Source organism: Vespula vulgaris, chromosome 22 (genome assembly GCF_905475345.1).
Source record: "Vespula vulgaris chromosome 22, iyVesVulg1.1, whole genome shotgun sequence".
Taxonomy (NCBI): domain Eukaryota; kingdom Metazoa; phylum Arthropoda; class Insecta; order Hymenoptera; family Vespidae; genus Vespula; species Vespula vulgaris.
The window spans coordinates 2,598,828-2,613,445 of record NC_066607.1 but is presented as its reverse complement, the minus strand read 5'-3'; the positions used below and the strand labels follow the sequence as shown (position 1 = coordinate 2,613,445).

Sequence of the window (14,618 nt, the reverse complement as noted above, 5' to 3'; positions counted from 1 at the left end):
CTTTCTTATTCTTTTTCTTTCCTTCTTATCGAAAATGTTAAGTTGGAATACGTTCGAGCTTCAAGGGATTATGATATCATCTCTGAAATTAGGAATTAATGTTAAATTGAAATCAATTAATAAATGGAAGATATTAATATCTAATATGCAAACATCTTGTAGTCAAGAATATATGTATTTATATGTGTAGTCAGCGGTGAAAGGATTAAACGCGATATACAGTTAACAGCTAATACGTAACTGATATTAATTAGTCGCCTGTTTTCTTTTTTGATCGTTTGTTTATTTGTTTGTTTCTTTAATTTCTTTTTTCTTCTTCCTTATTTTCTTTTTTCCTAACATGCCTTTTTAAAAAATCAACGCCTTCGAACCGATAACTTTTTTAATGGAGAAGTTCGTAAGAGTTCGAATATTTCCAAGTTTTTCTACGCCACCCAATCGTGTGAATATTATAAAGAAAGATAATTAGATATAATAGATGGATTAAGACAAAAAAAAAAAGCGAAAAAACTGTCGGAATTTCACGCGTTCATTTCATGCCAGGAAATTCGAAAGTATTTCGTGTATGTATTATTCGCATTTATAAAACTATGGAACATTAGAGATCTTTATTGGGCCACTGGCTCTCATGCTTCTTTTTCTTTTTCCTTTTTTTCTATTTTTTTTTTTTTTTTTCTTCACTCTAGATAGATGTATTCTCGTAGAATAATCGAAGGAAATCGTACGTACGACTTTCGCGTTAATGCGAAGAAAGTATGTATGTAGTTTTTTTTTCTTTTTTTCTTTTTTAGGATACGCATAATCGACGAAAGTATGGAGAATGAGAAGCAAATCTCTCTCCAGCATATAGATAGTTTTTTTTTTAATTTTTATTGTTTTCTTCTTCTTTAAAGTTTTACTTTTACGCACCTACACTCTATCGTCGAGAATTCGAGATATTAAAAAAAAAATAATAATAATAATAGTAATAATAGAAGGATCCATTAACCTCGACCCTACCTAGTTCGAATCATTCTAATCTCTACGTTTGCTTTTCTTGTCTCAATAGTACATGCGTGTAGGCGTGTCTCGTTTACATACACAAGCACACATATAGATATACACCTACATACGTATATACATACATGTATTTCCGGATGGGTCTTTCACCCACGAGGGAGAAATTATCGGAATTCGTGCGAAAGTTCATTTCCTTTCGACCTCACCAACGCCAAGTCTCTCTCTCTCCCTCTATCTATCTCTCTATTTCTCTCAGCATGTCTATAAAAATGTAAAGTACAAATTTGATCTTTAAATGCTAATAGTCTTACAAAATTACAAATGTATTAATTAATATAATGCGTAATAATTTAATAAGTAAACGGAATTATGATAACGTGATTAGTTTTTTATCTAAATATATTAAATATATAAAAATACGTACTGTCTCTCGAACAAAAAACATATACGAAAAAATGTATATATATTATATATATATAAACATATATAAAAGCAAATGTACAAAGAGCAATGAACAAATGAATGATCCTTTGTTCGATAAAACGACAATTTATTTAGCGCATGCATATCTCAATCATATAACCAAATAATTTTCCATATTTTTACGCTCGACTAAAAGATCCTTGTTACGTAAAAGGGAGTACCGTGAAGAAACAATTTTATTGTTTGTTGATCCGAACTCATTTACGAAATAAACGATTTTATAACGCGAATAATTTGACTTCCATCGAATTATGCAACGTTCATCTTTACCTATAGTATATGTATATGTGTAGGTGTGTCCTATTTCCCGAATATTTGTAAAGGAAGCTGTTTGGTTCGAAATAAACGATGAAAAAAAAAGGAAAAGAAAAATATGAGATTTAAGAATCTCACGTAATGAAATACGTCTGCTACGAACACAATGTTTTATGTACTTTAAAAATATCATAACCAGATACGGACGTCCTGAATTGTTTATTATTCTGCAAAAGAAAGAAAAAGAGAGAGAGAAAGAAGAACGTAAACACGAAGACGGTAGAATAATTTGCGAAGTAAATAAATACACTCTTTTTATATATATCTTTTTTCTTCTATTTTAAATATATACGATAATATCATTCTTTCGTAGAACATCATGTAATTTTTAAATCATGTAAATTTTATTTCATTTTATTATGAACTTATCGTTTTTAAAAAGTTTTACTTACAAATAGTATAATATAATTATACTAGAGTAAGTAATATTTTAATGCAAAAAAAAAGTAATATAGTATGATATAGTATATAATATAATAATGTATAGTAGAATAAGTAATATATTAATGCTGAAAAAAAAAATTCAGTATATACGTAGATATAATAAATCTTGAACAATTTTATAAATTCAACGCATGCATTTTTCGATTCTTTCATAAGGATAACGTTGTTATTAATTCGCAGAGGTATATATATTCCTATTTAAGGAACACGTATTCGAAGATGTCGCAGGAAAGTTGTAAAGAGACGGGAAACGCGTGGGAGGATTAGATACATACATAGATACGTTAGAGAGCGAACAAATCGATATTTCCGTGTATCTCCTCGATGGACGTTCAAATCGGTTCAAGAGTTCCCCTTCATTAATCGTTCAAGTGGAAGTTTTACATTTTCTTCTAATCAATGTTCTTTTTTTAAATAACCAACAATTTAACTAAATACTAATTATAAGTTATATATCGTTGAATAATATCATTATTTCGTTATACTAAATTTTATAGTATGTTAATTAAAGAATTAATAAATAAATAAACTGTTATAAATAGGTTAACATAATGTTACCGCAAAGATTAAATTTTATAGGTCTATATTTAGGTTATGTTTACTAAATTGCATACTCTTAATTAAATTAGTAAAGGAAATGTTTTATATAATGTAATTCAAAATTACTATATTATTACCAAAGATATTAGATTTCATTCATCTACATAATGAAGTTCTCCTTGGCTGAGTTTTGTCAATTAAATTTAATATTTCTAATTAAAAAGTAAATCAATAAAGGAAATGTTATACATAAGGTAGTCCAAAATTAGTACATTGTTACCAAAGAAAGATTTGATTTCATTCATTAGTACTTATAATAAAATTCTTTGCGTCTGAGTTTTTTCTATTAAATTTCATACTCTTAATTAAAGAATAAATTTATAGACAAAATGTTATATATAAGATAGATCAAAATTTCTATATTATTACCAAAGATATAAGATTTCATTCTTTGATATCTATAATGAAATAATCTGCATCTTAGTTTGGTCTATTAAATTTCATACTTCTAATTAAAAAATAAATTAATAAACAAAGTGTTATATATAAGAAAGTTCAAAGTTACTATATTGTTACCAAAGAACGATTAGATTTCATTCATTGGTACCTATAATTAAAATGTCAATTTTATCTATTAAATTTCCTACTGTTAATTAAAAAATAAATAAATAAACGGGATGCTTTACATAAGATAGTTCAAAGTTACTATTAGATTATAGATTAGATTTTATTAAGATAGATATCTAAAATAATCTACGATCTTAGAAAATATTCTCAACGAAAAAGAAAGAAAAATATAAAGAAATAGAAATTATTTTAATATTATATCACCTCGTAGGTTATGTTATTATCACGAAAGCAGGCTTTCCAAAGTTGGCTTTTTCTTCGAGAGATTTCCTCCGTTGCTTGGTGTTTTCCATATTTAGGCACACAGAAATATATACGATATAACGATAAAATCATGTAAGTACGTTTTACATTTTAATAGTAACTACGTTTCTCGAGTTGGTTCGAGTACCGAAGAGCGACTGTGAGTTTTCAAAGGCTGCGTAAAACTACTCGCCCGTATTCTTCCTTTCAATGTCGACAAACAGAGAGATAGATAGATAGAAACAGAGAAAAAAAAGAGAAAGAGAGAGAAAGAGATAACTTAGTTTTGGTTCCAGGGGTGACACGTGTTTACACAGACTGTAGGATACGCACTATGTTTTTACGAGCGGTGATAAATATACAACTGAAATTTGTACTTGTAAAATAATGAAATTTGTCTTTGATATTAGATGGCTTAGAAACCGAGTGTAAATATTAAATTCGACGTTTTAATTAAATTCAATCTCATCGTCGAAAATGTAACAAAAAATTATTCGAGAAAAAAAAGAGAGAAAAAAAAAAGATTTGTAATTACAACCGTCAGTTCGAATTATTTTATTTGTACTTAAATAAAACAATGGAATTCATAAACGTATTAGAAATCGGGTCTAAATATAGAATTGAATGTTCCAATTAAATTCAGCGTAATCGTAGATGTTACAAAAAATTATTCGTGAAAATTCGATTGTTTAATGTTGCTTTTTTTCGTCTTATTCAAAATGTAAAAAAAGAAAAACGTTCAAAGAACGATTGACCTAAATCGAGCGTGCTATATGTATTGTGGTCCAGTCTACTTACGAAATTCTGTATATGTATTATATTATATATGTATATATGTATATGTATATGTGTTGTATTAAACGACGTAACTCGCACGAAACGATTTCGTTCGACCAACAAAACGACTCGATTATAAACGATTTGTATAATACAATGGAAGCGTGTTAAAATGTTATTGTCAAGCATTAAAGTCGTTTCTTACCTTCTTTTACGCGATAAGAACGAGTTTATTTCGAACATAAAAAATTACAACAATATCTTTCGCGATGTCGAAGTATGAAATCGAACATTTTTATTTAACGTTTCGATCTGTGTCGATAAATAATGTCAACTCTACATCGAGCTCGAAGAAATCTTTAAAAAATATCTTTCAAAATTTTTGATACAAAAAAAAGTAAAATAAAAAAAAAAGAACAGTGACGTCACAACGAGCTTTTTAAGTTAAGTAAGAAAGGATTGCGCCTTGCGCCATGTTTTCTCAAAAACGGATAAACTGTAACAAAATGGCTAGACTTCGAAATCAAACTTAAAAAATTAACCTCTTCTCTCGATATCATTCGACAACGAAACAACGAAAAATCTATGTAAATCCGTTCTCTTTTTATCGAGACGAAAAAATACGAATAATAATAATAGCGATGATAATAATAATAATAAAATTGTTTTCACTTATCATTCGACCAATGGGAGATTCGAAAATTCGACAGTTAGGGGAAACCGTTCGATCGATACCAATGATTGTCTAGAAGAACGAGGGACGATAATTTCTTTCTTGAAAAGGGGAAACTAGACAACTATTCATCCATCCATTCATTCGTTCGTACGTTTGTTCGTTCGTTCGTTCGTTCGTTCGCTCGTTCGCACGACGAGCCCGTACGACCGAAATCGATAAGCTAGTCTACTACACGAACGACATCGAAAGAAATAATATTGGTTATATAGATTTAAAACTTACTGTACGAAAATTTATTCGTTCTCCTAATCCATGTACACTCTCCCTCGGTTTTCCTTCGACTGATTTCACTTCGACACGAAGAAGTAAAGAGGCTTTGTCGTTATTCGTGTACAGGACTCTTCTTTCTTTGAGAGAAAAAAATAGTTTTGGTTTGGTCCTTGTCCGCTTCGTTCGATGTTTATTTATACAAAGTTTGTGTATGCTTTTTGTTTTTACGAATAAGGAAACAACACCAACGATAACACGTAATTGCGATATATATTTATTATAATACGAGATTTATATGGAAGCACCACCGGATTCTATCGTCGTGTCGTGCTTCTCCGTTCTCTGATAACTTCTTAAAGTTCGTTGTACAAACTGCAGCAACGCCGCAGCGACGACTGCCGGCGATCACCAACCAGCCCTATACGCTAACACCCCCTTCTCCCACCATAGATTGCTTGCAACCAACGCTGGAACGAGATTCCCATTGAATTTGAATTACGCGCTGTTTTTCTATACGAAGTTAAAAGATGCGTCAGCAGCGCCACTTTTCAAAATCCTTGCAAATTTTCTTTCCACTTAATGTTTCCTTTGTTTTTTATTTTATTTCATTTTATTTATTTTTTTTTCAATACGTTTCCATCGCATAATCATTTGTAGAATTTTTTGTGCTTATTTCTTTACGTTTCAAATGTAAATCTGACGTATTAATTCGATCGATTCTAAGAAAGTCTTATATATATGTACGTATGCATGGATATATATATATAATTTTAATTATTGAATTATGATTAAGATTATCAAGTGTATTTTTAAAGAATTTTTTTTAAAGAAACAAGCAATACAAATCTATCTTTAATATATCAATAAATATTTTTAATTAATTCAATATTATCTAAAAACTTTCATAGATGTTGTCAATTGCATCAACGCTTTTTGCATTTCTCTTCTTTCATTATCATTTCTAAAAGTATCCCACATTTTTTCCAACTTCTTCTGCTGGTATGTCTAAAAAAGATACAACAATAACGCTTGAATTTGTTTTATACACGTTTTACATCAAACTTCTTCATAAATATAAACTTACTCTTATAAAAATAAAACAATGTTTTATAGTTGCACCGACATAAAGAATATTTACTGTTACAGCTCGACCATCGATATCACTTAGCAATGGAATGCAATTTAATATAAATTTATGAGGTCCATGCCTACTTTTGATAAGTGCTATTTTTGTTTGTGCATTACAATATTTTGCTGCAATAAAAAAGATTGATTTTGTATATAAATCATTACAGACATATGTAACATTGATTATTATATGGATTACCTTGAAATCCAACTTTTATTGCAGCCGATCCAAAATCTCCATATAATTGTTGAACTTTTGCTTGAATAGCGTTTTGTAATGCAGCAGTTCTCAATGTTAAAACTTTGTTATTTTCAATTTTAGGTATTATTTCAATCGTAATATACCTGAAATGTAAAAGATATTGTTACTATGTAATAAATCGAATTTATTTTAAGAATAAAGTCTTATTTATATACCTAACCTATTAAGTACATTTATTTACCTGTTTTTAAAACGCACCATTATAAATGTTATATATTTATATCTTTAAATATAATATATGTCACACATATAATAGAGTTTATTAAGTATAATGATCACTTTTATTTATGTTGTTATGCTTATTTCTAAACATAAGAAACTTCAACTGTTGTTTTAAATTGTTTAATGGTTAGGTCAATAACAGGCGCACATGCTTATTGCACACGTGGCTGCTTAGAGAACGTGCGATAGTAAACCCATTTTAGTTGAAAGCATTGTATTGGAATAATTATTTTTACATCTGTAATACGTTCATGTAAAATTTTTATTGTAAGTAACATTTTGTCTGAAAATTTTTCTTTATATATTATTAATAAAATTAAATTATTCAGTACAGAAAATAACGAAGGAAATAAGCCATGATAAAGATGTGATTGAGAGTCAAGGTAACATGTAGAGAATATCAATTTTTTATGCAGTGATGCATAACTGTTCACTACGTAAACGCCACTCATATCTTATCTTGAAAGTGAGTTAAATACACGTAACATATCTTAAGTCAAACATAAGTCACATTAAATTTTACTTTGATAAGATGTGAATAAATAATGATGTTTGCATGTTTACTCCAGTGTATAATATAGGTTGTATGATTTTTAATAGTGTTAATTATTTATTAAAGTTTTGTTGAATTAAAAAAAAATATTCTAATTATAGCAGTTGATATTTTTGCAGTGATACATTACATTATGATTTAGTTTTCAATTGTATAACTTCCTAGTTCATATTTTACTGAGGTCAGCATTATCTCAGGGTCATATGGCATTAAAATCTAAATATGTGATTAGAGCATACTTCTTTCAACTGATAAGTATAAGTCATTGCTTAAAATTCATAATGATTCTTCTTTGTACAGAACATTCAGTTGGCTTTTACTAATGAACAATACACTATTCTTAAGTACAGACATTTGAGGAATAAAATCATGAACTATTTTGTGGGCGTTGATGTAGGAACTGGAAGTGCAAGAGCTGCATTAGTTTCTTTAAATGGAAAAATTATAAAACTTGCAATATGCCCTCTTGAGATTTTTCATCCAGCTCAAGATTTTTATGAACAATCTTCTGATAATATTTGGACTGCTGTCTGTAAAGTAGTAAAGGTAAATAATTGCTATTAATAATTTTAAATCCTTATATTTTTAAGTAGTACTTTATGTTTTTTTTATAGACAGTTATAGAAGGTACTTCAATTAACAATATTAAAGGTATTGGATTTGATGCTACTTGTTCTTTAGTAGCCATAGACAAAAATGGATTACCAGTTAGCGTTAGCCCATCAGGTAAAAAAATAATTAGACCATTAGATAAAGTTAAGTACACATTTATAAATGACATTTTTTATTCATAAATAATATTTATAGGAAAAGATAAACAAAATGTTATAATGTGGATGGACCATAGAGCTCATAAAGAAGCAGATTTTATTAATAATCTTGGGCATGATATACTTTCTTACGTAGGTGGGAAAGTTTCTTTAGAAATGCAAACTCCTAAAATGCTATGGCTTAAAAACAATTTACCTTCATCTTGGAATCGCGCTGCGTTACTTTTTGATCTTCCAGATTTTCTTACTTGGAAAGCAACTAATTCTGAATCGAGGTAATGATATTATTTTTTCTTAATCAATGTGTTATAAAGATTCTTACGTGTGTATGTATGTTTTTTTTTTTTTCATATTTATAGATCCTTATGTTCTTTGGTTTGTAAGTGGAATTATTATGCTGAACCAAATGGAAATGGTTGGAAGGAAGATTTTTTTAATCAAATTGGTTTACAAGATCTTAAAAGAAATAATTGGACTAAAATAGGTATTATTGATTGTCTATAATCTCTCATATAATATTATATTAAATTCTCATACTGTTATATGATAAATGAAAATATCATTTTTCTAAAGGTAATAAAGTACAAGAACCTGGAGAACCAGTTGGTCAAGGATTATCCGCACAAGCAGCATCAGAATTAGGACTTTTAAAGGGAACGGCGGTAGGTACTTCCCTTATTGACGCACATGCTGGTGGACTTGGTATGATAGGTTGTACAGTTCCTGGTATATCTAATAAGTTAACTAGCAGATTGGGTATGTAAAATATTAAGTTAAAAAATTCAACATGTATTTATATATTTTATTTTAAAGATAAACAAGATTTTTTATAAAATTGCAGCACTTATATGTGGTACATCAACATGTCACATGGCTGTAAATGAAAATAAAATATTTATTAATGGTATTTGGGGACCTTATTATAGTGCTATGATTCCTGGCTTATGGCTTCATGAAGGTGGTCAAAGCGCAACTGGAAAATTACTTGACCATGTGATTGACACACATCCTGCTACTCCTAAAATCCTTAAGTCTTTAGAGAAAAATACGTAATTTCCGAAACGTGACTAATGTACATATATGTATTATATGCAGATATAATAATAACATTATTTATTTCAGACACATTCAACAATATTTATCCGCATTATTGCAAACTATGGCAAATAAAAAAAATGTAAAAAATGTATCCTATTTAACAAAATACGTTCATGTTTGGCCAGATTTCCACGGTAATCGTTCTCCACTTGCTGATCCAACGCTTAAGGGAATGGTAGATAATTTAAGAATAATTTATATTTTTACTATAATATAATAATTCATATAATTTTTTAAATCAGGTTTCAGGTCTGTCCTTATCAGTGGATGAAGAAAACTTAGCAATATTATATCTAGCTACGATACAAGCGTTAACGGTACAGTATAAAATTTAATTTTACAAACATATTTAATCCAATAATTGTAATTTATATTATTTTTTTATTTCAGTATGGTACGAAATATATTTTGGAAACTTTGCTAGTGGCTGGTTATGAAATCGAAAGTATATTAATTTGCGGTGGTCTCAGTCAGAATCCGTTGTTTGTTCAAATTCAAGCTGATGTGTTGGCTTTACCTGTACTTTGTCCTTTAGAAAAAGAATCAGTTTTGATAGGTGCAGCTATTCTCGGATCGTATGCAGCAGGGGAATTTGTTTCTATGAATGCTGCTATAAAGTCAATGGGAGGTGAAGCAAAAGTTATTCAACCTCAAACAGAATGTTACAAGTGAGTTTTTATAACTCATCACTTATTTTGGTCTTGGATATATTTTTTAGTTGCAAAACTTTTTTTTCGTTGTAGATATCATTTACGAAAATACGAAGTTTTTAAAAGGATGGTTCAAGATCAGAGAGATTATGATAAATTTATGAATGAAGAGATAAGTACCTGATTTATATATTATCTATTAATAATATTTCATACATAGCATTATTGCTATTTAAAATAAGTATGTAAGTAATATATATCGTATATAAAAAAAAAAAATACATATATATATATGTATTATGTGCAGATCTTTATAGATATTTTGTACTTACATGTAAAAAGAAATATATAGAATATAATATAGTTATATTTATTTTTATCACAAATTACAGTTTATAATATAAAGAATATGTGCTTATCATGTGCTTAACAGTTTTTAATACATTTCTATATACTTATTCATTTATATAGTAGAAAATATAATCATAATAGTATTGCTACAGATTTCATCTTTGAAAAAATATCAAAAGTTCCTTAATAAGAACATTTTATTTATAAAATATCGAGTAGTAAGAATAGGCGTCTCTAATATCATTATACAAGTCTAAAAAGTAACACACTTTGGTAGAATTCAGTGAATCTTCATGCTTTACGTTTTCACAAATTAAATGATTATTACTTGTTTCGTACAAATTGAAAAGGATTTGTTTGTAAAGATTTAAATCTTTACTAAAACAAAAATTGAAATAAATATAGAATATGAAAAATCAATAGGAATATAAGCAATAATTTTTTTTTTTTCTATCACAATAATAGTTCTTCGTATAAATTACTTCATTCACAACTTAATCCAAGAACCTATGATTTTTCTGGTTATTATCCTGCTTGTACAATTATATTTGTTATAATACTGGTAAAACGCTTTGGATATGATGCTACTTATGTTCATAAAAAATATTACGTCAGATTCAAGTTTAATTACAAGAAAGATTGTCGATAATATTTTTGTCATTGATACTGACTGCACTCTCTTTTATATTTTTTCTGGAATATCAAAATATTTCATATCTTAATTAAAGTGATACTTCGTACGTTTAAACTGAAAATCTTTTAAGATACTTTTCCTTTTACCGATGCACACGAGCATTAATAAAAAAAAAATGTATACATGAATTAAAAAAAGCAATAATGTATTTCGTATCAGTGTATTAAAGTATCTGGAAATATTCCATTACTGTCAACATCATCAGTCTTCTGATGGAGTCTGTACAAAATCACCGACTGTATCTATGATAATATGTTAAATCAAAATGATAAATATCATTGGAACATTACACACTTAAAAATATAATCTATGACTTAATCGAAATAAAGATAATTTTTTAATCTTGTATAATGATATATAGCTATAAGATGTCAACAATTTTAAAGATACAATTTAATGTACAAGATTCCAAAAAATAAATTGGAAGACATGTAGCACATGTGTTTACCATGAATGACAGTAATTTGCACTATCCATAAGACAACATTTTATATAAAATATATTATTAATTTGCGAATAACTATCTCCATAGTGTTAAAGTGCTGGTAGAATATTTTATAAAGTTTTCTTTTTTTTTTTTACAATTCTAAAAATATTTCTGTTAATATTGTAAAAATTTGTCAAAAATACGATCTCTCACTATCCTATTCAGAAAATACTTTGTGCTATTTCATTACAATCTATACAGACAGTTATACAACCTACAGCTTTATATTACAATCTATGCAGACCATAATACTTAAAACACTATTACCATATATTCTAAAACTGTTAACTTTTAATTATTTATCCAAAAAATTTGTTTTCTGTATAACAGTAATATCCAAATTAGTAATAGTAAGGGAAATAACAATGATAATGTAAAAGACGAAATTCGATAGAATTGATAAATGGTTCAAATTCAAGTAAATCGAAAACATTCAGCTATATGATTTAACATATATTGAAATGCTGTTGAAGGTGAAGAGCCAAATCTTTGTCTCCATAGATACCTTGATATTATATGCTGGCCTAACGAATGAGTAGTCTCTTGAATTTCTTCGCATATTTCTACTCCTGTTTGCCAAATAGTTTCTTAAAGAAATAGATGATGTAATAAATACATTTGCAATAAAATATATTTAAAAAATATAAGAAAAGAATTTACCCAAATTCTCAAGAAGTTTACACTTTCCTGGGGGATCGAATTTTTGTAATTGCTCAACACTAATAACTTTATATTGCTTTAATTCTAATAATGATTCATAGCTACAGCAACGAGCTTTATTATTAGCTATAATATAACTTCCAGGTACTGTGTGCCGTGTTATTTCTTTCAAGGCCTCTTCGACCATACTACATTTACTAACATCTTTTTTTACATTATCCATTTTGATCGGCTGAAAATGTAATATTAATGTAAAAAATATAAAAATATATTTTGCTTCAGCTAATAGCTTTTTTACCTCTGGGATTGCTTCTATCATATGTAGCCACATACGCGGTGGCAAAGTATTTGCTTCAGCCATACACACTATAGTATGAGAATTATTGTTACGTTTTTTATTAGTACATGTATCGATATAATTCCTAGTCATACAACCCCCTGGAAATTCATCGACGATCACTATTGCACTCTTATCTCCTAAGATCCAATCTTCCGGATGACTCATCACGTACGTTTCTGAAACTTCGTCGCATCTTTCATATACTTTCTTAACTATATGAGTTTTAATATCTGAAAATGTATTATAACAATTCTTGATATATTTTTTATACTATACTTATATGGTATTAACAATTGAAAAAAATTATTAGAAATACTAACCAAGATATGAGGCAGCATCCTCATAAGAAATCTTTTGACACCATCCTAATATCAATTGAAGGCACAACTTTAGATCACATTTTATTCCTAAAAAGAAGGACTTCTCTCTGATGGATTGTTTTTTAGTACAATCAGGACAAGTCCAATTATATTTATCCACTATCCTGGCAGGATTCCAAACCAAACTTCTTCCTTTACAATCCAAATGAGGACAATTTGAAACAGTACGAATTAAACTCATTTCTTTCAACCAACCGCATAGCTCTCCTTCGTGACCTTGTTGCAACATTGGACGTACAACAACATCGAAATATCCTCCATGATCTCCAAAATGGTCGGAACAGTCTCTGTTACAAATTTTAAATATATTTCAAATTTCACAAATATTAAAATAAACAATTTTTTATTGAAAATATTTAATTCATTATTATTATTATTATTATTATTATTATTATTATTATTATTATTATTATTATTATTATTATTATTATTATTATTATTATTATTATTATTATTATTATTATTATTATTATTATTATTATTATTATTATTATTATTATTATTAAATATATTATTTACAAAGAAATAAAACAATTTTATAAATCTGATATTAAATCAGTTTTATATATATTTATGATTTTTAAGTACAAATTTTTCTATACCATTGTATTTGTATTATAAGCTATGTGAAGATAGAGGGAATATAGGGGTGAAAAAATCAATACAGTGTCATTCATAATCATGGTCCAAGAATTTCATTCATAATACTATTGTTCCTCTATATGCTAATCGACTTGCTAATTTATCATATTGCGTAAACGTGATCGTGAACAAGAGAGAAAGAGAGAGAGAGAGATCTCATTAAAATACAGAGTTTATGTAAACAGATGCAGTTTGTCACGCTTCACATGCAACAAGTATTCGATCAATCCTAAGCTTCTAATCTGTATATAGTTACCTTGTCGTTTTCACTTTCGCATTTTTCATCTTTTACATTCGCTCTTATATTATGTACTTGTAACTATGCAAAAATACACCACAGAATTTAATTTAACATAATATACAAACAAAATGAAACGTAAGAAGAAAAAAAAGGAAAAACAGAAAAAAAATAATCAAAGCCACTACTGTCTGCTCCGGACAGAGGGGATTTCTATCAGCTCCAACTATAGCGTTAGTTAACTACCCTTCGATCTATGCGCCGTCTGGTGTTATTTTTATGAATTATACTCGATTGTTTCCTATTTCTAATTGTTTAATTAATATTTTTAAGATATGCCATTTCTAGTTCTGTTAACTGATGCTTCAATATATAATTTTCTGTTAAAAGGACATATTAAATTCTATTCCGGTAAAAATTTCTTTATTACTGAATAATAGTAAAGTTCTTCGTTGATGACTAATGGTAAAGTAGCTATCTGTTTTACCATCCGCTAAATTAAATATTTTTTTCTTATCACCAGTAGGTGGCGAAAAAATCAATCTAGAGCACCATCTAGACAGTTCGCTTCGGCCCCTCGAAGTTAGTTGGTCGTCGCAAAGTTAACCACGGTCCCCCTTTAGTTAGTTCTACCCCTGTTACAGTTAGCTACGACCCTACGATGTTAGACCCCTTGTTGCATCTCCTTTCGGAAGAATTACGAGTAACTCTTTTATCCTTCTTATTTTGAAATTGTGAAGATCTTATAGATATCGCGTGCGCGTCCCTT

General features: G+C 28.3%; 4 protein-coding genes across 13 annotated transcripts in view; 1 reads left to right on the top strand and 3 right to left on the bottom strand.

Annotated features, from left to right (window-relative positions):
* LOC127071551 (uncharacterized) overlaps nucleotides 1–5,755 on the bottom strand; it is a 28,285-nt gene extending 22,530 nt beyond the window's left edge. For 2 of the 4 annotated variants that reach the window (XM_051010938.1, XM_051010937.1), the window contains exon 1: nucleotides 3,613–4,059. In XM_051010938.1, coding sequence (XP_050866895.1) covers nucleotides 3,613–3,744 — 132 coding nt within the window. In that variant the 5' untranslated portion in view covers nucleotides 3,745–4,059. Of the gene's footprint in view, nucleotides 1–1,124; nucleotides 1,261–3,612; nucleotides 4,060–5,386 lie in introns of those variants that run through there. The other 2 variants (XM_051010940.1, XM_051010939.1) reach the window with 2 other exon arrangements.
* Nucleotides 5,504–7,121, bottom strand: LOC127071578 (ribonuclease P/MRP protein subunit POP5). The gene is made up of 4 exons (XM_051011003.1): nucleotides 6,946–7,121; nucleotides 6,702–6,847; nucleotides 6,459–6,628; nucleotides 5,504–6,379 (listed from the first exon to the last, which is right to left on the bottom strand). Exons 1-4 carry the CDS (start codon nucleotides 6,963–6,965, stop codon nucleotides 6,263–6,265), a joined length of 453 nt encoding a protein of 150 aa, XP_050866960.1. The 5' UTR covers nucleotides 6,966–7,121; the 3' UTR covers nucleotides 5,504–6,262.
* Nucleotides 7,120–10,420, top strand: LOC127071561 (FGGY carbohydrate kinase domain-containing protein). 6 transcript variants are annotated; one of them, XM_051010976.1, is made up of 12 exons: nucleotides 7,120–7,253; nucleotides 7,316–7,452; nucleotides 7,840–8,085; nucleotides 8,154–8,265; nucleotides 8,347–8,584; nucleotides 8,669–8,793; nucleotides 8,883–9,065; nucleotides 9,151–9,358; nucleotides 9,432–9,582; nucleotides 9,650–9,724; nucleotides 9,798–10,075; nucleotides 10,151–10,420. In XM_051010976.1, exons 2-12 carry the CDS (start codon nucleotides 7,405–7,407, stop codon nucleotides 10,239–10,241), a joined length of 1,755 nt encoding a protein of 584 aa, XP_050866933.1. In that variant the 5' UTR covers nucleotides 7,120–7,253; nucleotides 7,316–7,404; the 3' UTR covers nucleotides 10,242–10,420. The 6 variants fall into 6 exon arrangements, with proteins under 6 accessions (XP_050866933.1, XP_050866934.1, XP_050866935.1 ...); XM_051010977.1 differs by having other exon boundaries at nucleotides 7,238–7,253; nucleotides 7,321–7,452; XM_051010978.1 differs by lacking the exon at nucleotides 7,120–7,253 and adding an exon at nucleotides 7,659–7,763 and having other exon boundaries at nucleotides 7,322–7,567.
* Nucleotides 10,412–14,086, bottom strand: LOC127071566 (uncharacterized). Of its 2 annotated transcripts, none has more exons than XM_051010990.1 (5): nucleotides 13,868–14,086; nucleotides 12,910–13,256; nucleotides 12,548–12,771; nucleotides 12,250–12,481; nucleotides 10,412–12,176 (listed from the first exon to the last, which is right to left on the bottom strand). In XM_051010990.1, exons 1-5 carry the CDS (start codon nucleotides 13,894–13,896, stop codon nucleotides 12,004–12,006), a joined length of 1,005 nt encoding a protein of 334 aa, XP_050866947.1. In that variant the 5' UTR covers nucleotides 13,897–14,086; the 3' UTR covers nucleotides 10,412–12,003. The 2 variants fall into 2 exon arrangements, with proteins under 2 accessions (XP_050866947.1, XP_050866946.1); XM_051010989.1 differs by having other exon boundaries at nucleotides 12,548–12,819; nucleotides 13,868–14,082.
* Nucleotides 14,087–14,618: the final 532 nt, after the last annotated feature.